Source organism: Neurospora hispaniola (genome assembly GCF_033458365.1).
Source record: "Neurospora hispaniola strain FGSC 10403 chromosome Unknown B0T23scaffold_13, whole genome shotgun sequence".
NCBI classification, from domain to species: domain Eukaryota; kingdom Fungi; phylum Ascomycota; class Sordariomycetes; order Sordariales; family Sordariaceae; genus Neurospora; species Neurospora hispaniola.
The window spans coordinates 259546-286384 of NW_026944418.1; the positions used below are offsets into that span (position 1 = coordinate 259546).

Sequence of the window (26839 nt, forward strand, 5' to 3'; positions counted from 1 at the left end):
GCGGCGGGGTGGCCGTTTTCAGTGAGCTGTGGGCATACTATGCTCAAGTTAATAGCGGGGTTCTTGACGCAATAGGGGGCATCGATACTAACAATTTACACTACAAGTCGATGCTTTCTGGAAGCATCCGTCGGGTCGTTTTATTCGAGTTCTTCCTTCCAACTGACACTCGATTATAATAGACGCGATCGATGTAGGTAATGGTGATGAGGGGCTCAATGTCTGGAACCTAGCTAGGTAGGTTCTGTCGTCTTATGTACTCAACCCCGCGACCTCCACTGAGTGTTACCGCTTGGCGCAAAACTCTGATAAAAGGCCGACCGACCGGCCGACCGACCAACCGACCACCGACCGTGCTCCCCACCCCGTCCCGACGTCACTTTGGGACTACACAGTAAGACGACGACGCCCACCAAACATTGTTTATGTTTTGAATACCTGCGTACCTACCTACCGTCCTACCTACCTGTAACCGCTTTCAGTCTTTTTATTTCATTTTAGGCCAACATCCTACGAATAATAGTCCCAAGAAAACTGACCTATCGCCGGGGTGGGCTGTACCTATCGATCGACATCTCAACAACTTCGACATCATACCACACCACTAGGTATCCAAATGCCGACCACTGATTGATGGAATTGATTTGATTCGGATCGCGGACGACGCCCTTTCGTCGATCATTTCATCATTGGACATTTGGCGCAAGCAGTCCGACGCCGCCTCAGCGGTACAGGTCGACGCTTGACGCTTGACGGGCAGACGGGCGAACGGGTAAAGGGGTTTGATCACACCTGCAGGGTCCAGACGACGTCCGACGTCCCTTCTCTGTCTGATATCTCACATTGGCATTTCCATCACGACGACAATACCCTTCTTCTGGTAACATCACTTCACAACATCAACCGGACGTCGAACAAGTCGCCATTGAGCCAGACCTAGTCTACACCACCGTCAACCGCCCTCATTTATCGGCATACCTAGAAATACTTGAGCAACTTCCGCCACACCAACTCACCTAACCCACCCCCGACCGGAGGAATGGCCAAACCACCTCCAACGGGACATCCCACCCCCGGGTCCACGGGATTCACCACCCGCCTCCGCTCCTACTTCCGTCCCGGCACCACCTCCAACCCCCTCGAGCGCCGCCTCCTCCTCAAAATCGACTTCTTCATCCTCACCTTCTGCTGCCTCTCCTACTTCCTCAACTACCTCGACCGCACCGCCCTCTCCAACGCCTACGTCTCCGGCATGAAAGAGTCCCTTTCCTTTCGTGGGAACCAACTCAACCAAATCAACACGTGCTTCACCATCGGCTACGTCCTCGGCCAAATCCCCTCCAACTTATCTCTCCACTACATCCCCCCGCGCATCTTTTTTCCCGGGATGATGGTCCTCTGGGCCGGTCTGACCATGGTCACTGCCGCCGCTCGACACCCCGGCGATATCATGGCTATTCGCTTTTTCCAGGGGATTGCCGAGTCAACGACCTTTGTCGGCACGCATTATATCCTCGGAAGCTGGTACACGGAGCAAGAGCTGGGGAAGCGATCCGGGGTGTTTACTGCGAGTGGACTGGCAGGGACCATGATTGGCGGGTTTGTGCAGAGTGGGATTCATGGGAGTATGGATGGATTGAGGGGCTTAAGCGGGTGGCGGTGGTTGTTCATTATTGATGGGATTATTACGCTGCCTGTGGCGATATATGGGTTTTGTCTGTTTCCCGATACGCCCAAGACGACGAGGGCGCCGTATTTGAGTGTGGAGGAACGGGAGTTGGCGATACGCAGGATGGAGAAGAAGAAGCAGGGTGAGCCAGCGGAAGTGGGGAGGTCGTCGGGGGATACGCTTGTTGAGGCTGAAACATCTGTCTCGAAACCCGGCACGCAACCACGTCCCGAACCAAAGCCATCACCTTCTATCGATCACCAGGGGCATCTCCACCAGCACCCCTCCCCCTCCTCTTTCTCCTCCACCCCCTCCAACAGCCCCGAAGCGACAGCGACAGCACACGCCGCGGCAAAAACCGAATCCTCCCTCACAAAAACCCACCCTTTTTCTCTCCCCTTCCTCCGCTCTTTGTTTACATCTTACCACTGCCCCTCCTTCATCTTCCTCTGGATCCTCGCAGGCGAAACCGAGTCCTTTTCCTCCAACGCCCTCTTATCTCTCTACCTCAAATCCCACCCGTCCAATACTCCCACAACCCCAAAATACACCATATCCCAACTAAACACCTACCCAACAGGCGTTCCAGCCGTCGGGATTCTCTCCACCCTCTTCTTCGCCTTCATCACGGACTTGTACCCCCACCACCGGTCCATGGTGGGTTACTTTATCGGCATCATCGGGGTCCTTACCCCCTCTTTGATTCTCGCAGCAGAACATGGACACTTTGGAGATCCAGCTGGAAGCAAAGCGACGGCCGTGGTGATGGGGATGTACTACCTGTCTGGATCTATCTACGCCTGTCAAGCGACCTTTTTCGCATGGGCGAACGACGCGATGACGAGGGATGGGAAGGAGGCCGTGTTTAGAGGGGTGGTGCTGGCGGGGATGAATATGGGGAATAATGCTGTGAATGCGTGGTGGAGCATAGTGTTTTACGGGGCGGACATGGCGCCGTGGTTTGAGAGGGGGATGTGGGCTATGATTGGGACGAGTGTTGCGCTGGCGGTTTGGACGGCTTTCCTGTCGTATATGGAGAGGAGGTCGAGGAGGAGGAGGAGGGAGGAGCGGGAGGTGAGGGAGAGGGAAGAGGCGAGGGGGGTACAGGGCGGTATTGCTGCAGATGGGCCGTTGGCGAGGGACGAGAAGGGAAAGGGGGTTGGTGATGTGTAATGATATAATTGAGGTGGTTGTACATATGGCCATTCTGAGGACACTCAAGGTTTCTTGTGAGGTCCTCGGTAAATATCCCTTTCTTTCCTTCATGGCTGTGCTTAAAACCCGTATATAGATTCGTCGGAGAGCAAATGTCACGTCTCATTGCAACTGCTACGAAAACCGAAATCAAAGCAAGAATGAGTGAGTGGTGATGTTCATTTGTATGTCATAAACTGGTCCCTGTTTCGAGCCCCCGTCTGCCGGATAACAAGTCATAACCAATCATCCATGGCAAGACAGGTCTCGATCAACAGTCAATGAACCGTGTCGGCGTCTATCCTCTCCCGCCATTATCTCGTCTCCATTCCCAAGATCACATATCGCCTTTGTGCTCCAGCAACACCTCCCATCCCTTCAGTTTTCTTGTTGCTGCCGAATACGGTTGATCGTGCCATGGTGGAATTTGAAATACGACAAGATGAAGTGGAGGAGTGCGTTGGAGCAAGACATGCCAAACTAAGCATGCTTGCCGCACCAGAGCGTCTAGTGCTGCCGGTAAAATCCAGTAATTAGTCTGTGTTCTTCAAGGAACCAAAGACCCCAAGACATGCAGCAGCTCCAGGATGTGCGAAGCAGCCTTGAAGGAACCGGAGAGTCACAGAAGAGTGACGGGGAGAAGCAGAAGCAAAGAACTGAAAGGTAACTTACAGAGCAAGAGCTGCATCCGCAGCCAGAGCAGTTGCCAGAGCAGCCGCTGCAAGAGGTGCACGAGCTATTGAGGAACAATATCTGTTAGCTGTCTGTTGCGGCGAGTAGTTGGGCGAGGTAGTAAGTTGGGGCAGACGAGATGGAGATCGAGGGAGAAGTCGGGAAGGGAGAGGAAGTGCTTACCAGGGAGACATCTTGAATGTTGTTTTTCCCTCGGTAGATCCTGGTGCTGTAGTAGAAAATCCCGAAGACGCGAAGGTTCCACTTTGCTTGAAGGCAGGTCGATGCAAAAGAGAAGAGGGGAAAGATTATCGAGAGTAGGAAGAGAGAGAGTTCTTATACCCTCCCACGGAGCAACAGAGTAGCCCAGAAACTTCTGGCAGCTTACACTATTCATCTGACTTGTCAAAGTCAGCAAGTTGATGCCTTGGAAGGAGCAAGTTGCGACGAATGATCGGTGATTGAGATTAAGGCGGTCGGGGCGTGGCTTCCTTCCTCGTTTGGGTTGACTGTTTGGATGGGGTGAAATGAGCGGAGGGGCGAGGGTTCACCGGACTTTGCGCTATCGTCAACCATCGGGTAGACCTGGTCTTTGTACACCGAGGAAGACGCCGTTCCTTGAAAGGACGAAGAAAGTGGTGAGAAAACGGACGAGCAAAGAGCTTCGATAGAGTTCCTTCCCTGTCGGAAGCTGCCAATCCATCGCACGGAAATGTGTCGTCTCCAGGGGCAGTTCAGCGCCAAACCAGATGAATGTCCACGGATTCTGTGCTATTGTTGATTTTCTAGATATTCTTTGGGAGTCTTACTATTTGAGTTGAAAGTATTGCGTAAAGTCAGTGGGCCGAGGTCGGTAAAGGTATGTAGCTTCCTTCTGCCGTCTGCGTCAACTCTGTCCCGCGATGGGACTGCTGGAGACTGGAGAGTGCCTCTGGTGAAAGATGAAAGGGAGGGCGTTGAACGGATAACGGCGGCAAACGACGACTCACCGAGTCGAGTCTAAAAGGCGGTAGTTCTTCTCTTATTGGCTTAGTAGTAGAGATAGGGGCGGGAAACGAGAAACGGGAGGGGAGAGGAGGTAACTGCCTGCCTCTAGCTTCATTCAGGTGGCGAAAACTGGTGGGATCATCGGGACTACAGATGGAGAATCAAGGGGTAAGATAGGGTGAGGATGCGGTTGAGAAACTTTTCAATCACGGAGGCATTCATTCATTTTCGAGTTAGGGAAAGGAAAGTGAACGATCGACGAGGAACAAGGAGGGGTAAGATGAGAAGCCAAAGATGGGAGCGCGTTGGTCTGCAGCGGACTGAAGACCGTGCAATTGGCGAGCAAAAGTGCAAACAATAACAACAAAAGTTGCCCGCACAACTCACCTTCAGTTCGGTCCAGTTCTGCCTCTCCGAGTACCTCTAACCTTTCCTGGTTAGACGAAATAGTATATCCAACGGACGAGAAGCGGGCACCGCCGATGAATCGCTACCCTATCTGGCCCATCACTACCATCAGCGATCCAGATTACAATCTGCAAGCAACATACTACTATCTCCATCTATTTATTCTTGTATCCTTTGCGTTTTGTTTACCTGGCGCCAGTCAACATGTCAAATACTTTCGCAAACCTATTAAAAATCTCTATCTCCTCCCATCGCAACTTACATTAACGCAGGGTCCAAAATCCCCAGACGAAGACGCCGTGGACACTCGCAACTTGCCCGATTGGCCGCTATTATATATAATGCAAGGAGTTCGCTTGCTGAATACTTACCTAGGTTCTCTACTATTATATCAATACTATCCGCTTTTTCTTTCCTTCCCCCCCCCCCCCCTTTTTTTTCTTTTTCCTCCCCTAGGCCAGAGCATCCTACCTCGACCTCACACCGCGATGGTCACGACGGAACCTTTTGCATAGTACTATAGGAACTTGGTTCAAGCCCGTTGACATCAACCAATCAAACAAGGTCCGCTGGCTCAATGGCAGAGCGTCTGACTACGAATCAGGAGGTTCCAGGTTCGACCCCTGGGTGGATCGCTTTCTTTTTTTCTTTTTTTTTTCTTTTTTTTCCTTTCTCCTCATCTGACTTTCGGCCGGGGTGGGGATTATGATGCTTGGCATCCATCATCTTCTTCGGCCATGCATGCATGCATGCATGTCGAACGTTTATTTTTTTTATTTTTTATTGGTGTCCTGGATGGAATCTGAGCTTGAGTGATCGACTGACTGTTGGGGCAAATGGATTGTTGTTTCTTGAATAAGGTAGGTTTACTTACGATGGTCATTGTCGGGGTGTACCATCAGGGGTTGCCACCAGGATTGGTTTTATCAGTCGTTCAAGTTCACGAAGCAAAAGGCGATCTTCCCGATCGTTTTCCTTTTTATTTGCATACTTATGCATCAAGGCACTCGGGCCCCCCCTTCCATGTATGCTGTTCCTCACAGGTCTTGGTCCTTGCCATGTCTAAACATGGATCGATTCCTCCTGTGCGAGACCTTGAGTTTCCCTACGATCCCTCCTTGAAACGACCAGATATAACAGCCGGGTCATCCAAATTCACGAGGCGCAGTGGCAAGGGCAAGCTGAGTATTACTTGTACAATTAAGCTACCATTGTCTATCAACCTTCACAGGACGGCCTGGTTGTCGCCCAATGGGATTACCACTATGACTATGTACTGTGTTCCATTTTCCGTCCCTGTTCCTTCACTCATGAGGTAACCCATTCCTTCCCATTTTCCTTCCATCATGCATTGATCCGTAACGCCGAACTTGCCAGCAAAATAAAGAAATCAAAAAAACCAAATGCAAATGCCGAGGGGGTATCCATCCATGCAACCAAGCCAACCACAGATCCCTTGAACAAGAAATAACTCGCTTGCTCGAAAAAGTCAACAGTCATGACAACATCTTCTCCCGATCGCGGTGACCCCCTTGGTGTGTGGAGGCCTTGTGGCTTAAGCCCACTTGCCAAGCAACGCCATGAGGATGCAGCCAGCGAATAGACAAGCCAGCATGAAGAGGATGCGGGTCTTATCGCGAGTGCGGTCGGGATTGAAGAGGAAGTCCCTGGCGAGGAGCTCCACGAGGCCGGTGTACAGGAGGATACCAGCCGAGATGGAATCCAACACACCCGAGATGATCGACGCAGTGAAGCCAGCGCTCTCATATGTGGTCGCCACCCCCAGACCAATAGCGAGGGCGATCGGAGTGGTCAAGCCATAGGCGACGCACAGAGCCCAGGGCATCCAGCTAAGGCGCTTTGGAAACGGAATCGAGGACAAACGGGCGCCGATACCCAGACCCTCAAAGGCCTGGTGGAAGACAACGACGGGGTAGAGGGTGGAAAACTCCTCGCCGACGACGCCGAGGTTGAGGCCGATGATGACCGAGTGAAAAAGGACGCCAAACTCGAGAATGAGGAAAGCTGCGATCTGCTCGCGGAAGATGCGCTCGGAAGCAGGGGACTCGCCGGTGAGGAAGGCGTGCGACTCGATGTCGATGGTGTCCTTACTAGTGTCGTGGCCATGAGAGTCGGTGGTGGGCAAAGCAGCAGTCTGAAGAGCAATGGGGGTCGGGGCGTCCTGATCGCCGGAGTGGAGGAACTGGTGACCGTGATGAGCGTCGTGGCCGGTGGTGGACGGCTTGTGAGGGCTGTTGTGGCAGTCGTCGTGAGACTCGGAGCTGTGGCCCTCGTCGGAGGAATTCGCGCCGTCGGTGGAGTGGCCAGGGCAGGTGGTGATGACCTTTTCGACGCTCACGTCGGCCTGATCACACTCGTAGTTTTGCTCGACATACCATTCGACGCCAAAGTCCAGCAAGAAGATGAGCATAACGGCCGTCATGGCGATGGCAGGAGGCCAGGAGTAAGAGTCCCAGCCCTTGCTCATACCAACACAAGAGGCGGGGCCGATCTCCTCGTAGGCGGGATCGAGGAGGTGGATGAAAGCGGTAGCAATGATGACACCGGCGCCGAAGTAGCGGGCGAAGAGGTAAACATAGCGCGGGATACGCAGACGGGGAATGCGCGTGGCCAAGACCGGGAAAAGGGTGGTGAGTGACGAGGTGGCCATGATGACAAACAAGGCCGAGATACGGAGACCGATACGACCATTGTAGTCGTTTGGAGACGAGTTGAGGTAGCAGACCACGGCCTTGGGGTCCACAGTGTCCAGGTCAACACTGTGAGGGTTGAAAGGCTCAGCAGAAGACATGTTTGTTGATAACACTATGATACTCGTCAGATGGCGTTGACGAGGAGAGAGAGAGAGAGATGATGATGATGAGGTTATAGGTGAGAGAGTAGAAGGAGGAGGAGAAGAAGGAGGAGAGAAGGTTGAAAGAAAGTGATGATGGGTTGAGGAGACGATACCACAACAAGCGAGGTAACGCAGAGCATCGAGCTAACTGCACAACGGGAGGGGCCGATGTGGGGAAACTTTGTGTCCGACGCGCGAGGTCGGAAGGAGGGAGGGGGGTGGGCGATGGATAAGCGACGTACCTGAGCGACGTGGCACTTGTTGTTGTGGAGCAAGTCGACTAGTTTTAGAGACTAGAGGTAGAGTCTGGCTTCGCTTGATGGTCGCGCTGGAGCTTCCACTTGATGCTGGCAACTTGGGAGCTCGCAGACCAGCTGTTGTTAGCGGGGAAAAGGAAGTAGTTGAGATTGCTTCCAGAAAAAGAAAAAAAAGTGTGTGGAGCTTTATACACGGCAGGTCTGCAGGTTGGAATCAGTTATTTTGGAAATCCGGATTCCAGAAAGGCGTCTTGTCGTCCAAACTGCAACCAGCCGCCTGCGTTGGACTGTGATGCTGTGTATTGTGGATCGATCACACAAAAGCGAGATAAAGTGACGGCAACGGTGGTGGTAACCAGAACTGAGTAGGTCTTTACCAGCAAAGGGAAGCAATTGAAGATAAATATCTGCGACCGAGACCGAAAATCGGAAGATGGAGCTGAGTGATGAAGTGATGGCAGCAGAATTTTCCAGACCATGGCCCGCGAGGTTCGCAAGGTATTAATTATTATTAGGTTAAGTTGCTAGCTCGTGTCGGTTTCTGTTTGTATGGAACGCGGCGGCTGGGATGTTGTCATGCCGGTTTTTTTTTTTTGAGGACCTTGATGGCCAAATGGGCCCTGGCTGGGCTGGGGCTGCTGATACCACCACCACACTTTCCTTCCTTCTTCTTCGTTGAGGGGACCTTGTTGGCTGGCCAGCTTCCTGTTGGAGACAAGGAAGGAGCACCAACAGACCGCATGGATGAGCTGCATCTCTGGCATGGCATCATATCTTATTCCTTCGCCACCATCTTCCATCGGGCTGTCGGTAGGGCTTCCCTTGCGGCTCCGGGGCCGTTCCCGTTGTTCAACTTGACAGTTCAAGTTCGGAGATGGCCCGGGGACTTGACGTAAAGTGGATCGTCGGCTATGGTCCGTCCATCATATTGAGCCGCGAGTGCCGAGTACAAAGTAACCTGTTGTCAATCGGCCACAAGACAATGAAGCATTCCATGAGAGAGAGGATAATATGATCAAATGTGGTATATATCGCAATGGACTGAGGATCCAACAGTCGGGCCATATTTCATTGCGACGTTGCCATTTGTGCCCTTTTAGTGTAAAAAAGGCTCCTTTTTTCCGCGCAGATTGTCACGCATTTTCTGAATGGACCGGGGGCCCACAAGCGGGATGCTGGCCGTAGAGGTTCTCAATTGTGGTCTGTGCGCCGTAAGCATGACGCATCCATGGCCTGTGTGGCGGTTGCCTTCAGTTCCAATCGTTGGACCATTTGCCAACTCAAATCACTGCAGTGGCCGCTAGAGAAGATTGGGATCGCACTGCAGTCCAGGAGGTGGATTTTGGTGATGATCAAGCTTTTCGTCAAGCTTTTGCTTTACACTATAATTGTGACGGCGATGGTGTCTCCACTGGTTCTAGTAAATGATGCGGGGAACTCTTTCTCTGCTTCCCATGTCTTGTCTGGCGCGGGGTTTTGTTTGGAAGTTGTGAACTTGTGGGACGAGGGACAAACAGGAAGTGGAAGAGAAGGCGTCCAGATGGTACTCGCGCTTCGCAACCATTGTAGTACCGTTTTCCGAATCTATTCCTTATCTGGAGACTTTTCAATCTCGAATCTTTGTCCTATCTTCTCTGCTGTTGGATCGACTCAACCGCTCGACGTCAGTTATCGAAGGGGGAAGCGTTTGCCGCGGGAAAACAACCAATTGGAAACAACAGGGTCCTGATTACTAACAAGTCAGGGCACCCTGCGAAAGGGATCTGAGACATCAGGGTCTAGCCCTGAAATGTCTTGGTTGACTTTGGACGACTCCAAGTTCTGCTTCTCGGCCGTCGACATCCAAAACATTATCCTCTTCGTACTTAGCTCATGAACAACCTCCATCCTTCGCGCTCATCTTCCGAGTGTGCGAATTACACCTTGGATACGCAAAACAGCAGCTTTACTAGTGGTAGCTTGCGACCAAAAAGTTTCAAACAAGCTGTGTCACCGTCTCAGCGCACTTACCGAGCCTCGGTGGATGAGGTGACGGGGACACAACAACGGACGTTAAATCCTTTTATGGTTGGGAACCGGCAAGTAACACGGTGATGAGATAGCCCCAATTACTACGGCGGAGGAAAACCTCCCCTGTGTTACTGTACCTGCACCTGGGGGAATGAAATCAGATGGTCTCATCTTGGTGAACAGCCTTTGTTATTTCCGGCGTTACCTCGCTTCTCTTCAGATCGCACGCATTGTATGCAGCATACGGCATATCGTTAGCCGCGCCGTGAGTTTCACTGCTCGGCATTCCGTGTCTTGAGGTGCACAACACTTGACTTCCTGTTCACGCCGGTCCGTCCCGGGCAACCTACGCCGGCTTCATGAATCTAGGATACCGGAGAAGGTATTTGAGTCCGGGCCGGAAACGGACGGACAGACGGACGAATGCGAGGACGGACGAACGACTCGCGGACCACGATGACCTTCTTACCTAGTCTCCCCGGATTGCCATGTGCGGTCACGAGAACCAAAGTAGTGGAAAAGGTGACCTTCTTTACGGGCAAACACCGCTTGTGTACCTAGCGAGGTGATGACGGTGCGCCGCAAACACTTGACTAGATGAGGCGACCCGTGTCACGGAAATCTGTGTTTTTTTTCTGGAAGCTTGGGAGGGTTCTATCGATTGCGTCACCTGTATTCTCCAATTGATCATGAACCGAGACTGGGCTCATTGACCGTCTGTCAAGCTGTCAACCAATGGATTTTGTTAGTTGCCTGGTGCTATCAATTGTCGCAAGTTCTAGTGGTCATATGCGGAGTAGTCAGCACTAACAGTTACCTACCGTTCTACCGAGGCATGCTGTTAGTGCACCCCTCTGCACTCTGCACACCTCGTCTCACGAGCATCAGTTGAGGCAGCTTTCGGCCCAGACCACGATGAAGTCGAAGACTGAGCATCAAGACCGCGTCGTCTTTTTCTTTGTCAATGGGCTTTGGCCAGATATGACGGCGAAAAGCACCCTATATACCTATCAGCACGCCATGGCCAGTCCTGTTCGACCATGCCAGCGCCACAGTCCAACACCATCGGAAATACTCAATTTGCACTGCGCTCTCTGCATCGAAGGTTCCTGATATCCTCCCAACGAATGCGCAGCTTGTCTGTTGGTAACAGGTTTGAGCGATTGTTTGCTCTGGCAGGACCGAACGGCATTGATGATCCCGATGATGTTTCCAAGACGGAAGCGATCCAACCCGGGTGTTGGTGGTGGACATCGATCGGTTGACAAACAATCAGTATCCGTCAGGTAGTGATCTGGAGCTGACCGTCCATCTCCCAAGTACCAAACAATGTACGAAACTCATAAAAAGGGGCAGATGTTACCTCGAATCGCTCAACTATTCCTTCAAAACTGTGCAAAGTAGCGACGGTTGTAGGTCAAAAAGCAAGTATTGACGGGTGGCCTGGGATGGGGTTGCGTGTAGTCCCAACCGTGCGAGATTTTTGTCGGGTTATGGTAAAGCACCCTTGTATCGATGGCACGCCATGCGGACTCTCCTGATATGGTTAAAAGGGATAGGGTAGCGCTGAGGGCAGACATGTGATGCCCACCGGGGGTCTTGTTCTTGATCCTGCTCCGTGCTAGATGTGAAATGTGATAGAATGAGGGATTATCGACGAGATGAAATAGCGTATAAATGAGTAGTCTACGGCGGTCAGGTGGTTGCATATGTAAAGGTAAGTAGGACGATGAATGGCATTGTTGAGATCCGAGGTATGCAACGACAAAACAGATGGACTGCAAAGGCAAAGCCGAAATTGTGAGGACGATATCAGACACTGTTATGGCAGCAGTCATCAAAGTCTGCCTTGGAACTGACGTGTCAATAAGAGGAGCTGTAACAAATGATCAAACACCCCTTTTCAAAACCCAAGAACCGCGGATATAATGACAACGGGCACAGCAGAGGGAATGGTACGTTCTGAAAAGGGAAACTGTAAAAAAAAAAAAAAAAAAAAAAAAAAAAAAAAAAACCGTTGTTTCTTTTTTCTTCCGAGTATTTTTCTGTGATGGTGTCGTCACTTTTTAGCGTAAACGACTGGACAAGGACAAGGCCGTGAAACTTGGGCGTTTCCTCTCGTCAGGCACAGCCGGTTTAGCGGTGTGGAGGCGGTGGATTTAGGTTCGGTGGATGCTCGTCCGGTGCCCGATACTGATGAGGCTCACTGTTGTTTCCTTCCTCTTTCAGTGACAATTGATAGCTCTTTAGGGCATGAGACGCTACAACCTAACCTAGGGAAACCCAAGGCGCCAAAATAGACCCCTCGTCCCTGCCTCCACTGTGTTGTCCGTCCGTGCCTGTCGTAACCCCAATTTCCCGGGCTTCCCTAACAATTACCCCAGAAAAGGCAGAACCTCCGAAGGACAATTGGACTAGGACAAGTCCCCTGTTTTTCCCTTCCCTTCTCCCGTCCTTTGCCCTTTTTTTTCTCTCACTTAGTTATCATCTGTGGCGTGTTTCCTGTTTCAGTGTTGCAAAAACTAAACACTCCGCGTATCATTCAAATACTTGGCATGAACCTGATCGACAGTGGGCAACGGTCGCTATCCAAACTGAACATGACATGTAACCGCCAGCAGGATTTCTTTCAATACGACATGCCGAGATGGCTCAATACGACGCAACAACCGATGTTCATTTCGTTTCGCCCTTGTTTACTTCCAAATGGCCTAGTCTCCTATGCCGTACCTGGATCCTCCCTCCCCCAGATATCGGAATCCCGGCATGCCCCCACCGGCACTTCCTCGGTACCCGCACCCAGATAATGTACAATTCCTCGTCGACCTTGTCTCACTTGGCCCGACCGGGTAGTTCATCTAATATCGTTTGGTCATATGCGATACACAGCAGCACGACATGTCACGATAGTCGACGATACTCGAGGTCAATTATTGCCGCCCTCTCTGGCGCACATCATCCATCACCCCCGCTTGTACAAATCAACCAACACTCCCTGGCGAGACATGCTCCTTCGTGTTAGCCCTTGATCTACACAAAGAACAAACAAAAAGCCACCGGGCCGCCCAACAGCAAGCCACCCGGGCCACATCACCAGGGGCGTCACCAGGGTTGTCATCAAGGAAGAGGTGACGTTTATATCTTGTACGCCAACCGTGCGGTACTTGAAATCCCTTGCTCCTTTTCGGGCTTCAAATAGGAAATCCACCCTGGACGGATAAAAAGACTGAAGAGGCCAAGTCACCCCCCTCGAGCCGACAAGACCGGGAAAAACCTACGCCACATCTTTGACACCTCGACTAGACATGAAATTATCCTAGGCATCGGAAAACAGACAGGATCATGTCCCACGCAGCAATGTGGACCGACGATGTCGATGCAGACCCAGACTCGGACCTCTCCTCGAGCGAGTGTAACGTCGACTACAAGAACGACAGGGACCATCACTACCCACAACAGTCGCAGTCACGGACGTTTCTTGCTGCACCCCGCCCCGCGAATCTCGTACTGTCGAGATCAGCCTCTATAGGCCATGCCCGAACAACTGACAGCCATGCCATCTCCCTACCGAGTCCCAGCTTCTCACACCGACTCTCCCGGATCCCATATCATCACCACGATGTTCCTGAACTGTTAACGAGTCGAGACGACATGAGCGTCACCGCCAGTCCCTCAACACCCGCACCCATCACGCCTACTTGTAACGGGTTCCAGTTCGACGACATTTTCCACCCTTTATCGACACCTTACCGTTCTCGCCTCGGTTCAGCCACGTCCAGCTGCGGACAGAGGACACCTAGTTTACGCCCGGTATCGAACATGTCGAATTTCTTTCCTGACGTCGATGCCGTCTCCATTACACATGGTCCGAATCTAGGGACAGCCGATACGGTATCCGGCTTATCTAGCTTCGAGACCCCAGAAGTCCAACCCAGTCGCGCACATATGCGGTCGATATCCATTGGCAGGCCAATGTTGGTAATGGATGGGTCGCCCGGGAAGCAGTCGTTGTCGTCAACCACCAGTGGGCCGTTGGAGGAGAAAAGTCGAAATATCAAGAACACATCGCGTCGGATGGGCGGGTTACTTGCACGCATCTGGCCTGGATCGTCGAGCGAGAGAAGAAATGCGCCAGCGGACCACAAGCGATCTTTAACGCCACACAAGCTAGACCGACCACAGCTCGACAACGTCTCATTACCAAGCGTCGAACCATTTGGGCCATCATCGTTATCGTCATCAGCCAGCAGATCGGAATACGGGATGGCGCCGGCGTCGCACTCGCTTAGTGTCCAGACGCGGGGAAGCTCAGCAGGGAAAGACGGCGGCAGCGCGTTTGGCGTCGACTTGAAAGAAAGTATCCGAATTGCACCGTCCAAGATTCGAATATCCCACCGAGGGAAGAGCACGTCCCACCGATTATTTCCCTTGTCAGTGTACAAATGCTGCGAATTCATCCGCAACTCGGGTATGTCTCTTGCATCTCCGCGCTCGAGACGCTCCCGTGGCACATCACCACTAACCCTCTGTTATCCTCCAGGATGCACCGACCCATCACTTTTTGCCTCCACCGGCAACTCGCACAACGTTGCCTACCTCAAATACGTGTTCAACACGGGCCCGTCGTACGGCGACGACTTTGACTTTGACTCCTTAGGCCCCGAAGGGGACCCCTACACGCCGTACGATGCGGCCCGTCTGATCCTCATTTATCTTCGGGAACTACCCAAACCATTAGTCTCGCAATCTGTGCTTCGAAGCTGGATCATGCTCGCCAGGCAAGAAGGGGCCATAGAACCAGCAGCTCCCAAGCTAGAAGACATGGGCTTCGACTTTTGGACAGAAGCCCTCAACCGACTCTCGTTACACAACCGAAACCTCGTCAAACACCTCCTCGATCTCTTCGCCGACATGCTGTTACGAAGCCGAACGACAGCTAACATGCTCGCCGAAGCACAAGCAAACGGGAAAGGAAAAGCCGCCGTTATGGGACAGCAATGGCAGGGAGGACACGGGGTGGTACATGAAGTAGACGCTCGCCGGCTAGCTTCGGAGCTGTCGAGCAGTATGTTTCATACGGATAATATGAAGCTGGGGAAGAAGGCGGCGGCTCATCCGACGCTTGCGCTGGCGTTTTTGATCAAGAAGAGGGGCGATTATGCGGCGAGAATTGGAAAGGCGGCAATGGCGCCGGGACATTCAAGGAGGGCGTCGGAGCTGTTTTTGCCGAGCACGAGGGAGATTATGGAGTGGAAGGGGGGCCAAAGTTATTCGTGATGACGCGGTGCCTCTATCGTCCCTGTTCTACCACTATCGCAATGGAACAGGGAGGAGGGGTGCAGGCATCTATACCTGGGACTGGGGCTTGGAAATGCATGTTGAGGAAGCTGGAAACTCGACATCAGCCATGCCACAGGTGTAGAACAAGAGGAACAACAGGTTCATGGAGGCTGGATCTCCATGGGGATGCGGCGGGTAGTTTCCTCGTTATTTGCAGTTCGCAGTTCGAGCTTAGATATGCGGACATTGATTGGAAGCAAGTGAGCAAGTAACGCCATGTGTCAGAGATACCCCCCAATTTTATTTGTTGATTTCCTTTGTTAACCTGTTCGTACCTTGGATGCAAGTACCTTGAAGCATTGTCTCCTGGTATTCTTTTTTGCGTGATTGATCGTCATCAGTTCCGCCTCCTTGGCTCTCCAGCGTATGGGTACGGCGGTAAGAACCAGAAAATCTGTCGTTCGCATCATCACCGCCACCGCTCAAGCGCCGTTACCAAGGGAGCTAGAGGTGCATTTTATAATGAATACTCCGGCGGGTGTCAGCGGGTGTCTGCAGCCAAGATCGTCCCGGCATCGTACCTAGGTATTGCACCTCGCCGACCTACCGTGATACACGAGAGACCTCATACCTAGGTAGGTACGTGATCTGGAGCGAACTTCTCAACCGCAGACTTTCACACATAAATTCAACCAGAAGCGTCAACCTGCAATTTGCAGACTCGAAGGAAATTTTTCTGAACTGCAATACCTCGATGCAGCTTCGGCCGGTTCAGTGCATACATCTGAACTAAGACTTTGGATCTCTTTTTACCAACTTTCCGGCTTCTGTGATTTTTTTTTTTTTTTGTTTTCCTCTCTTTTTTTTCTTATCAATACAGGGTCAGAAACCCTGATCTTATGCGCATAGCGATGGGAATGGCAATGGCAATGGCATGGCATATTGCGGCTTGAGCATCATCGATGATCTCTCCAAAAGCCTGGCCACCGCACTCCCGCTGTTCCCCACTCTCTTTCATGTGAAATACCATTACATCTACCATCCCGTGACTCGTGGGATGTACATAGTCGTACATCGATATCTTATGCGGGAGCTTTAAATAGGTATCCGTATCTGGGGCTTGTGGTTTCGCATCGCTTGATTTTTTCTTTTTTTTTTTCTTTTTTTTTTTTTTTTTAAACTTTTCGTTTCGTTTCGTTTTCGTTTCCTTTTTTTCCATTTTTTTCCCCCTACAATCGTACCCATGATGTCTCTCAAACCCCACGTCTCCCAAAGCCATCTCATCTCACGGCATAGCATCGCATCCATGGCAAGAATGAACTGAAAAATACCTACACTACCTACCCTACCAAACTGCCCGCTACCGGCTTACTCGTCGGTAGGTAGAAACCTGAAGGGAGTAAGAGTTGCGCATGCCCCGTCGCGCCCACCTGTATTACTTACTGTCCACTGTCCATGACCTGCCTGCCCGGTTATCATCCGTATCCCCGCGGCCTGGTACTCGGCCCTAGCATAACGCAAACGCTGTTGCAACCCAACAACGACTCAGCCGCTAGCACTTACCTTATCAGATGTCATACTAGCCGCAGGAAGACAATCTTGCGTGGCGACCTGGTTTGTTATCATGAGGGGAAACTTGGGGGTCTCGACTGCGGGGAAGCTGGAGGGGCAACACGGGATGGCTTGTTTCATCCACGGCATTGTGACAAGTTATCGTCGAATAGGTAGGATAAGTGTAGTCATGTTTGGCAAAGAAGGTAGGAGTGAGCTCGTGGTGAAAACTAAAACGAAACAAACACAAAAAAACAATTGAATTTCGGACTTGTGCGAGCGGCTCTGTACCAACAACCGTAGACGCATGCCTTGAAAACAAGACTGTCCACTCCCGCAACTGTGCATTGTTCCATATTTGTCATTTCCCACAACTTCCTGATATTCCTCCTCTACCTTGACATTTCTTCAACCCTTACAAAGAGACAGCCACCCCAGGATTAATCATATTTCCATTTAGAAAGCTTCTACAGTACTCCCAGTAGCTCTACGCCATGCCATCGCTCCAAGCAACCATTGATCCTTTACCTGTCAACGGCAGCGAGCCGGAGAATGGCGAGCCAAAAGATGGCAGGGTCGATCAGAAATGCGACTCGTAAGTCAGGCGCCATCACAAATTCCACGACAACACCAAGCTAACCCCCCGCCCCAGCAGCTCCAACGGCAACAACCTGCCCACTAATCTCTATCCCAGCATCACCACTTCTAACCACCCTAACCTCAACCACTTCGCCTCCTCCCACCTCATCAACTTTGGCACCACCTTCCTCCCCGACCTGATCGTCTCTGCATCCCACCTCTCCCTCTTCACCGCTCCCTCTCCCGGTTCCTCCTCTCCCTATGGCCGAGCAATAACAGACTGGACCTCCGGCCAGATGTCTTCTCTCCTCGGGCACTCGCACCCGGAAATCGTTTCCGTCATCAGCTCCCATGCTGCCTCCCTCGACCACCTCTTCTCCGGCATGCTCTCGCCGCCCGTGTTGAACCTGGCCAAGCGCTTGACAAGTGTCCTGCCAGACGGACTGGATAGAGCCATCTTCTTGTCCACGGGTGGAGAGTCGAACGAGGCCGCAATCAAGATGGCCAAGACGTATACCGGGAAGTTCGAGGTCGTGGGGTTGGGAGCGAGCTGGCATGGGGTTACTGCGCAGGCGAGTAGTGTGCAGTACCATGCTGGACGGAGGGTCGGGTGGCCGTTGATTCCAGGAGGATTGATGTTGCCGAGTCCAAATGCTTATCGGTGCCATCAGGGGTTCAGGAAGAGGAAAGAAAAGGGCTTGAAGGGAAAGGAGACAAGTGGAGAAGGCGGGAGATGGAAAGAGGGAGATATGATTGACAAGGGAAATGGAAAGGAAAGTCAGGAAGAAAACGAAGAAGAATGGGAATACGACTGGGAAGCCGAAATGCTTTACGGCTGGCGACTGATTGACCAACAGTCATGCGGGTCTCTGGCAGCCGTCATCGTTGAGCCAATCCAGTCCTCAGGCGGCATGCATGTGCTTCCGCCTGGGTACCTCGGCAGGCTCAAAAGTGAATGTGAGAAACGTGGCATGTTGCTCATCGTTGACGAAGCCCAGACTGGAATCGGTCGCACGGGGGAAATGGTCGCGGTCAACCACGACGGCGTGGTTCCGGACATCTTGACTCTGTCCAAAACTCTGGGCAACGGATTGCCGTTGTCAGCGGTTGTGACTAGCCATGCCATCGCCGACGTTTGTGCGGAAAGGGACTTCCTCTTCTATACCACGCATGTTAACGACCCTTTGCCTGCCGCCGTGGGGGACAAGGTGCTGGAAATCGTTGTCCGAGATGACTTGGTTTCGCACGCTCGACGGATGGGGGAGATCCTGCACTCCGGGCTCAACCAGCTCAAAAATCGCTATGCTTGTATCGGCGATGTTCGAGGTCGAGGGTTGATGGCTGGGGTGGAGATTGTCGAGGATCGAAGAACAGGGAAAGAACCCGGGTTGGAACTGGCCAAGAGGGTCGGAGATGGCGCGTATGAACTTGGGCTTTGGTGTAATCTGAGTACTCACCCCAGCTTTGGGGGGACGTTCAGAATTGCACCGCCTATCACTATAGGCGAGAAAGAAGTCAGGGAGGGACTGGCAGTGTTGGAGGAGGCATTCAGGGGGGTCGAGGGGACGTTGCCTCTGTACTGACAGGTAGACAGCTACCTGTAGTTTGCATTGGATTTTGCGTTGTGTTTATGTGGCTGTCAACTGTGGCGTTTCCTTGGCTTGCCCCTTTTTTTCTTCTCGTCTATGGCTGACTGATTGTTCGCATCTCAGTGGGTAGTTCCCCGGGACTGGCGGTGGCAGTGGCAGTCTGTTTGTCGGCGTCGATGTTCGGTATGGTTTCTCTCACGAGCTTCACGAGCCGGTGGGAGAGCCCAGCGAGAAGGTTGCATGGGGAGGTTATGAGCATGGATTATGCGGATGGGCTGAGGATACCTGTCAGTTGGTGGGGGCGGCAGGAGAGGGAAAAAGATGAATTGAGGATGGGGACTGAAATTGAGGTGGCTAGTGCTGCTCGATAACGATTACCGAACCGATTGTTGCTGGACCAAAAGGGGTGTGGTGGTTGATGGATCAAACAGCGAGAAAGTGGTGGGGGGAAGATTGGAAGGCGGGAGAGAGTCCGACTTATAAACGAACCGTCACAGGCACGATGACATGGCGGTACATTGCGTGTGGACCCACTTTGGTTGAATCAGCCAAAGGCCCAGGGACTTGTCGAGTTTTGGGGACACTCATCACCACGAGATCCACGATTCGCAACATGGACTCATCACCTTTAACAGGTTGGGTATCGGGGAAGAACTGGGATTGTTTGGAGGAATGGAAGCTACCGGATGGACCCAAGGCAGGTTGTGATATGGTCGGGTTGATGGAGTGATGTAGTGTCAGGCGGACTGTTGGGGAGCAGAGATGCCAGGCTGTTTGTTTTTAATTGGCCAAGGAGGGGGTCAGTTCGTCCATGCGCCCTCGGTCTTGCACATTCTGGCATACACAAGGTTCGTTCACTCCTTCCTCCATGTCTTTTAACTACCTACACCCAGCTAACCCGATTGATGAATGTTTCTGCCTCTAGCTCTGCAGCCACAATCGTTCTAGTCCCGAGTCAGATTGAATGTTCATCACTACGTGGAAGGCATGTGATGGACGGCGCTTTTAGTTCAGAAGAGTATTGAATTAGCTCGGAAATAAAGGCGTTCTCGTTCGTCCACATTGTTGTTGTTTCATCAATGTTTTCGGGATTCATGTCATTGATCCCTATCCTATCCCCTGGCCTCAGGTGCTTACCAGATGAACATTGCCCTCTCCGTGTCATCGTGGTCCACCGTATAGCCACACATTATCAATCATCAGCCGGGCTACCTTTGAACCCGAGATGGAGGATCACCACCTGGCATCTACCAACCTACATGCGATGGGGTTGATGTAGGACCAACCAGATGCTTTGTCATGGAAATAAACAAATGAATTTCCAAACACAATTACTGAGCGTAGTCCAATTCTGCGCTATTCCGTCTCGCGATGTTCGAGGGGACAAAGCGGGCTGCTATGGTCGCCATCACAGCACGGAAAACCACAACTCCTTCCGGCCACTGGATGGAAAAGGATTCGGATTGTCTGGCTATCCACATTTTCTTCATGTTGATCCCCTTTTTCTGCGCAATTTGGGAATTCCCAATGTCAAGTTTTGTCCTATCTCTTGGGTACATATACCTCAACAAACCGTTCATGTTTTCACGGCCATACAATTGTTATCACTACACCGCCGTCAACCAGCGTTAGCGATGATCATGCAAGGGGTCATCGGGTAATCCGTCATGGCAGTTGCCGTTGGTACCACTACCTAACCCGGATGATGGTTGTCAGAGAGGGAAGGAGGCGACGTGGTCGGCACCACAACACGGCACAAACCCGTCCATTCCTTCCTCTGGAGTCAGTCAGGATTGGTGGCATGTCCACATTTTCTTCACGTTGGTTTCCTGCCCTTCCCTCGCTACCTAGGAAGATGGAATGTTCAGACCAGGCATCAAGTGCTGTGCTAGACTGCTATTGTCAAACGGATCCTTCTCTCGTCATCGGCCATGTTATCGTCAATGATACGGCATCAGGAGGATCTCTCTACCTCTAGGTTTTGTGAAAGATACAGTTATCCCTACTAGTAGTATGTGCCTACACTGTGCCACAGGCATTCCGCCGCTTTCGGCTTCTCTTGGCGCCCTTGACGTACCCGTCCCCGACCCAAGTGGCCGGATCGTGAGCGAGGCCGGGCAACAGCCAATAGCCGATGCCCTTCTCCTTTGGGTACCACCACACTAGTTCTAGGCACCGGTGTACCACGGCACCCACTACAGCGCTGGGGTGTACTAACATCAATCTAGACTAGGTAGAGTCAGCTGACTTCGCGCTTGCTCAGGTACCAAAACCGGCGACCTCCCGCCATCGCAACTTGTGTCGTCGCCGACCACTTTCTCTCGTCGTCATCCGTATTCATCGGCAACATAGAGACACTACCCGCTGTCTCAACACTCGACCCCGCCAAGACCCCTCAATCGCTGTCCATCGCCCACCATGGCCCATACCGCCCGCAAGAACCCAAAGAAGGAGATATTCGAGGCGCCCGAGGTCATCGATCGCAAAGCAAAGGTGCTGGCCGACTTGATTCGAAAGTCAAAGCATTTGGTCGTGTTTACGGGCGCGGGGGTATCTACATCTGCCGGTTCGTCACTTTCCATCTTTCATCGTGGCTTCACTACTCGTTGGGACTCAGGGCGTTCACCTTGCCTGTTTGGAGAAGAGGGGTATGGGCGCTTGAAGACCAGGCGACCTAGTACGTCGACGGAGTCGTCCAGGCACTTCCCCTACCTGTCAAACTCCCATCGTTATCCTGCCCTTACCCCACTTCTCCACGGCCGGTACTGGTGTCAGTGCTGGTGCCAGGCCTTCTGTCTCTAGCCTTGGTTCTCCCTGCTGCTGCTACCTAGCCTTACTTCTTCCTGCCTTACCTGCTACTTCACCCTGCCGCTAGCCTTGCTTCCCCCCCCTGTTAGGTGTTCTCTTACGTACTCGGCGCTCTCGGACGGCCGAGCTAACACAAATATAACACCTCAAAGGCATACCGGATTTCCGAGGCCCCGAAGGCGTTTGGACTCTGATGGCCCAGGGGCGACAAGCAACCAAAAAGTCTGTCGACGTGTTGCAAGCAATACCAACAAAGACGCACATGGCACTGGTGGAACTGCAAGAGAGAGGAATATTGAAGGGGCTCATCAGCCAGAATTGCGATGGACTGCATCGCCGAAGTGGCATACGCGCTGTAGGTGACGGTCCAAGTCCTCCGGGATGAGTTACAAGCCCGTTGATACAAGCAGCTGGACGCTGACCCCATCGTGTGGCCACGTAACTATAGGACATGATCTCGGAGCTGCATGGAAACACCAATATTGAGTACTGCAAGAACTGCGGAAAGGAGTTTCTGCGCGGTGCGTTTAATCAGAATATGTTTTTCATGGCTTCGACAGCCATACACTAACGGCAGCAGATTTCTATGCCGTAGCCCCGGATAACCGCCCCCTCCACGACCATCGGACTGGACGGAAATGCCCCATCTGTATGACGCACCCTCTTCATGACACCATCATCCACTTCTCTGAAGACCTCCCTCTCGGCCCCTGGACGCGAGCCGAGGCACACTGCGAGAAAGCCGACCTCTGCCTGGTTCTGGGTTCTTCCCTAACCGTGACACCGGCAAACGAACTTCCCCAACTTGTTGGTGAGCGTGCCGCTGCTCAGGGAAAAAAGCAACAGACGCAGCAACCAGACACAAATCTCGTCATTTGCAATCTTCAGGACACCGACCTTGATTACCTCTGCCCATCACCGGACCACCGAATATATGCTCGGACCGACGATTTAATGGAGCGAGTCATGCACTATCTCAGCCTTCCTGTTCCTGACTTTTACGTGCGGAGAAGGTTGATTGTTGAAACAGACGTAGACGCAAACCCTGCAGGAGGCAGGCATGTGGTTACTGTCAAGGGCGTGGACGAGGATAACAGCACACCTGCCAGCTTTCTGAGGACCGTCAAGCTTGTGACAGCCGGGGGAAGGCCACGTATTGTCAAGACTGAGCCTTTTGTGCTTGGGTGGAGGGGCAAGATTGGAGACATGGAGGAGGAGCAGAACGGTTCTGTGGCAGAGTGTGGGGCAGACGAGGCTAAGATCAAGTCGGAGACACTGACTTTGGCTTTGGAATTCATGGGAAACTACGGCGAGCCGGGCTTTGAGTTACAGCACACTGTCCGTGCAAGCATGCCGGACAACGAGTCGAATCCAGAAGCGTATCAGCAGAGACAGGTGGCGTCTACTGTGTATGAACTTGTTTACAATCCGCGCAACGGTACGTGGGTTGGGTTGCTGTACAGGTAATATTGAAAAACTGCATGTAGCCTTGGAACACCGCCTCATTTGTGCTGGAACTGCCAGAGTGTATGAACTTGTTTACAATGCCCGCAACGACACGTGGGTTACGTTACTGTAATATTATCTGAATAACTGCATGTAGTCTCGGAAGACCGCCGCATTTTTGCTGAAAAGGCAAGATGGACATTTGATCTTGTCTGCTTTGATGTCCAGGAAAATGGCCCGACATTCTGGTTTCCCATCTTATAAAAGAGGCTGGTCCCTCCTCTCTTCTCGGTTGGATTTCCTCTCCTTCCTCGTGCACAGCAAGCTTGAAGTCCACACTACTACCAGATAAACAATATCTTGACAGTACTTTGAACTACAAGACGCCTTCTCAAACTGTACCTCTACCAACCCACTCTTCACCTTTTCTCTTCTCTTGGGACACTGATCTCAAGACCCAACACACACACAAACACACACTCGACCAAGCTCCGCGGGTTACACCGTTCTCTCTCTCTCTCTCTCTCTCTCTCTCTCTTCTTCTCTCTTCTTCTCTCTTCTTCTCTCTTCCTTCTCTCTTTCCTCTCTCTTTCCCCACCTTCCCCGCTTCTTTCAACCTCTTGTCTCCCTCGCCCCCACTTCTCAGTCACCATGTCCAACTTCGAGGCTCTCTTTGGCGGTGATGCCACTCTCTTTGGCGATCAAAATGATGCCAATGCGTTTGTCGCCGCCTTCGCCCCCGACGATGTTCTCCCCGCTGTTGGCTCCGTCCCTCTCGCTAGCCCCGTCCCTGCCAACCACCCCGTCCCTGCCGCCGACGACGGCATTCTCGCCGACGCCCTTCTCGCTGCTGGCCTCGAGGACCCCGACCTCGTCTTTCCCGCCAGGCCCACCCCTCTCGCTGCCTCTCCCGTCCCTGCCGCCGACGACGGCATTCTCGCCGGCAACTTTTTCGCTGCTGGCCCCGAGGAGGACCCCGCCCTCGTCTTTCCCGCCAACCCCGCCCCTCTCGCTGCCTCTCCCATCCCTGCCGCCGTCCCTGCCGCTGCTGCCTTCGCCTCCGTCCCCGTCGCTGCAGTCGACAACAGTTCATTCCCCGCCGACGGCAGCTTTTATCCCGCCGACGTTGCCAATCCCGCCATGTCTGACAACGAATTCAATGTCGACATGGGTAATTTCAACGACGACGTTGGTGGGAACAACGGCGATAACTTTTTTGAGTTTGGGATGGAAGAGGCGGTGGACGGCAACAACAACAACGACAACAACAACGATGGCTGGGCCTTTCTCTACGATAGCCACGGCTCCGTCAACGTCCAGGTAAGTTTATACTCGCGTGTTTGTAGTTGCATGGTTGTGTTTTGGTCTTTAAGTGCTTGCTTTGGTTCTCGCTCTGCGTGCTTGCTGTTGTAACCTTGCTTCTTGTTGAATCTACGTGCTTTACCTTGGTGTAACTGTTCATCATGTCTGCCCCTTTGCTCGCATTGAAATTTAGTCTACGCTGCTTGTCTTTGATGATCACTGGTCGACTCTTCCTTTGCCCCAAGATGTATCGTATTGTTCCATCAAGTCGTTCTTCCGTTTACATCCCCCATGCCAAGCCATCTCGCTATCGCACCAAGGAAACATGGTCAGTCACTAACATAAGGTCATCATCGCTTAGATGCCCAACAACGATCTGGACGATCTGCTCAACGACGCCCTGGCTGCTGACACCCCCGCCCCCGGCTCCAACCAAGCGGACAATCTGGATCCGCGCCTTCAGGCCGGGGAGGGATATGCTCAGGGTGGTATGGAGGCCCCGCAGCCGGTTGTGCCTGCTGTGCCTTCGCCGGTGATGCCGCAGCCGGAGCCGGTTGCAGCCCCTGTGCAGCAGGGAGTACCGCATCCACAGGCGGTACAGCCCCAGATGCCGCCGCCTCCCTTCCCGCCCCCGTCCCAGTTCCCTGCCCCGCTCCCGACCCCGACCCCGACCCTGCTGCAGCAACAGCAGCAGCACCAGCAACAGCAGTACCAGCAACAGCAGTACCAGCAACAGCAGTACCAGCAACAGCAGGTGCAGCAGCAGCACTACCAGCAGCAACAGCAACAACAAGGGCAGCAAGAGCAACAGCAGCAGCAACACCAGGAGCACCAGCCCTGGAAGTTTGCCCAGAGGGTCGGCCCCAAGACCTTCCCCCTCAAACTCCGGGCCGAACCCAACTTCAATGCCTCGCTGGTAGAGCAGCTGAGGCAGCATAACCCGGAGGCCTTTGCCAACGTCCCTCTCCGCCAGGGCCAGGCCGGGCAGCCCTCACAACCTCTCCCCGGCCCCCAGGCCCCCGCTGCTCCCGCTGCTGCTGCTGCTGCTGCTGCTGCTCCTGACGCCGACGCTCCACCTGCCAAGCGCGGCCGCGGCCGTCCCAAGGGTTCCAAGAACAAAAACCCCAGGCCCAAGGAGCCCCTCCACAGGGTGCGCGGCGGTGCTGGCTCTCGGGTAGCCAAAGCCAGGCCCAGATCAGCTGCGGACGGGGAGCAGATACTGGCTGCGGCGGCGGCGGCGGCGGCGGCGAACGAGGAGGAGCAGCGGCCGGTGGAAGGCATGGAGGGGGTCCAGCACCAGCATCAGCCCCTCCGCCTAACGCACAAGGAGAGGTTTGCTCTGGGGTTGAGGCAGAAAGCCGAGGGGGAAGCGGAGATGATTATGTCGCAGCGTGCTGGGCCCCGGCCAAGGCCAGAGGAGCTGATGACGAAGGAGGAGTGGATGGTATGGAGTCGGGAGCAGGAGGAAGAGAAGAAATGGTTGATGCAGGAAATCTTGGACACGTGGTTCCAAAGGAATCGGAGGGAATATTTGGAGAATCTGGAGGACGATGGGTTGTGGTTGTTGTCTCCGCAGACGTTGTTGACTACGCCCAGGGCTGACCAGTATAGGCTGCCGCTTCGGGATGATGACCCGGATGAAGACATGGATGTGGATGTTCCGCCGGGAGGTGCTGGTCATGTGCAGGGGCAGCCGGGAGGTAATGCTCAGCCAGGAGGGCATCATGGGCATGTTGACATTGAGGCAACTATCCAGGAGATAGAGGAGCATGGTCAACTTAGACCCGCTCAGATACAGATTCTGGCACGAGCTTTGAATAGGGGTAGGTAAAATATACCGGTTTTCTTATGACAATGTACTCTCTTTTAAGCTGTCTCTGTCATGTGACGGTTGGGGGCTTCGTCTGCTGAGGTTGATATCTGAACAGCGAAATTGACTTTGATTGTCGCAATTATGGTTTACACAGAGACTACCTACCTAGCCTACTCACGTGATTTCTACGCTGATGAACAGCAAAAGTGTGTCCCTAATGGTCTTTTTTTCCCCTTTTTTTTTTTTTTTTTTTTTTTTTTCACTCTCCCCAAGCATGAATTGATAAGCCCGCGATAAGCCCCTATTTCATTGTTTTGACCCACATTTTCAGGCAGGGGCAGCAACATAGTGCATCAACCCTAACCCCAACCACCACTTATAAACCTGCAGGTGTCTGTCTGTCTCCCCCACCAAAAC

The 26839-nt window shown here is 52.7% G+C and overlaps 8 protein-coding genes and 1 non-coding gene across 9 annotated transcripts; 7 read left to right on the forward strand and 2 right to left on the reverse strand.

Annotated features, from left to right (window-relative positions):
* Positions 1 to 770: 770 nt before the first annotated feature.
* Positions 771 to 2996, forward strand: B0T23DRAFT_437081 (major facilitator superfamily domain-containing protein). The gene has a single exon (XM_062840606.1). The coding sequence runs from the start codon at positions 1040 to 1042 to the stop codon at positions 2840 to 2842; it is 1803 nt and encodes a 600-aa protein (XP_062687898.1). The 5' UTR covers positions 771 to 1039; the 3' UTR covers positions 2843 to 2996.
* A 36-nt stretch (positions 2997 to 3032) lies between these two features.
* B0T23DRAFT_55718 (uncharacterized protein) lies at positions 3033 to 4174 on the reverse strand. The gene is made up of 3 exons (XM_062841453.1): positions 3719 to 4174; positions 3536 to 3599; positions 3033 to 3376 (listed from the first exon to the last, which is right to left on the reverse strand). Exons 1-3 carry the CDS (start codon positions 3930 to 3932, stop codon positions 3178 to 3180), a joined length of 477 nt encoding a protein of 158 aa, XP_062687899.1. The 5' UTR covers positions 3933 to 4174; the 3' UTR covers positions 3033 to 3177.
* Positions 4175 to 5493: 1319 nt separating this feature from the next.
* On the forward strand, positions 5494 to 5565 carry B0T23DRAFT_t432. Its single transcript has one exon. It is a non-coding gene; the product is annotated as a tRNA-Arg (tRNA).
* An 802-nt stretch (positions 5566 to 6367) lies between these two features.
* On the reverse strand, positions 6368 to 7924 carry B0T23DRAFT_55732 (zinc-regulated transporter 1). Its single transcript, XM_062841454.1, has one exon. It carries the CDS (start codon positions 7740 to 7742, stop codon positions 6486 to 6488), a length of 1257 nt encoding a protein of 418 aa, XP_062687900.1. The 5' UTR covers positions 7743 to 7924; the 3' UTR covers positions 6368 to 6485.
* A 1457-nt stretch (positions 7925 to 9381) lies between these two features.
* Positions 9382 to 10970, forward strand: B0T23DRAFT_391098 (uncharacterized protein). Its single transcript, XM_062837916.1, has one exon. The coding sequence runs from the start codon at positions 9393 to 9395 to the stop codon at positions 9771 to 9773; it is 381 nt and encodes a 126-aa protein (XP_062687901.1). The 5' UTR covers positions 9382 to 9392; the 3' UTR covers positions 9774 to 10970.
* Positions 10971 to 13705: 2735 nt separating this feature from the next.
* B0T23DRAFT_327736 (Rho GTPase activation protein) lies at positions 13706 to 15331 on the forward strand (the record flags this gene model as incomplete). Its single annotated transcript, XM_062835638.1, has 2 exons — positions 13706 to 14522; positions 14595 to 15331. 2 exons carry the CDS (start codon positions 13706 to 13708, stop codon positions 15329 to 15331), a joined length of 1554 nt encoding a protein of 517 aa, XP_062687902.1.
* Positions 15332 to 17077: 1746 nt separating this feature from the next.
* On the forward strand, positions 17078 to 19259 carry B0T23DRAFT_55832 (pyridoxal phosphate-dependent transferase). Its single transcript, XM_062841455.1, has 3 exons — positions 17078 to 17227; positions 17346 to 17480; positions 17541 to 19259. The coding sequence occupies exons 2-3, from the start codon at positions 17380 to 17382 to the stop codon at positions 19045 to 19047; spliced, it is 1608 nt and encodes a 535-aa protein (XP_062687903.1). The 5' UTR covers positions 17078 to 17227; positions 17346 to 17379; the 3' UTR covers positions 19048 to 19259.
* Positions 19260 to 21291: 2032 nt separating this feature from the next.
* Positions 21292 to 23458, forward strand: B0T23DRAFT_391107 (DHS-like NAD/FAD-binding domain-containing protein). The gene is made up of 4 exons (XM_062837917.1): positions 21292 to 21619; positions 22014 to 22216; positions 22310 to 22382; positions 22442 to 23458. The coding sequence occupies exons 1-4, from the start codon at positions 21472 to 21474 to the stop codon at positions 23326 to 23328; spliced, it is 1311 nt and encodes a 436-aa protein (XP_062687904.1). The 5' UTR covers positions 21292 to 21471; the 3' UTR covers positions 23329 to 23458.
* Positions 23459 to 23958: 500 nt separating this feature from the next.
* On the forward strand, positions 23959 to 26440 carry B0T23DRAFT_416332 (uncharacterized protein; the record flags this gene model as incomplete). Its single annotated transcript, XM_062839629.1, has 2 exons — positions 23959 to 24627; positions 24971 to 26440. 2 exons carry the CDS (start codon positions 23959 to 23961, stop codon positions 26438 to 26440), a joined length of 2139 nt encoding a protein of 712 aa, XP_062687905.1.
* Positions 26441 to 26839: the final 399 nt, after the last annotated feature.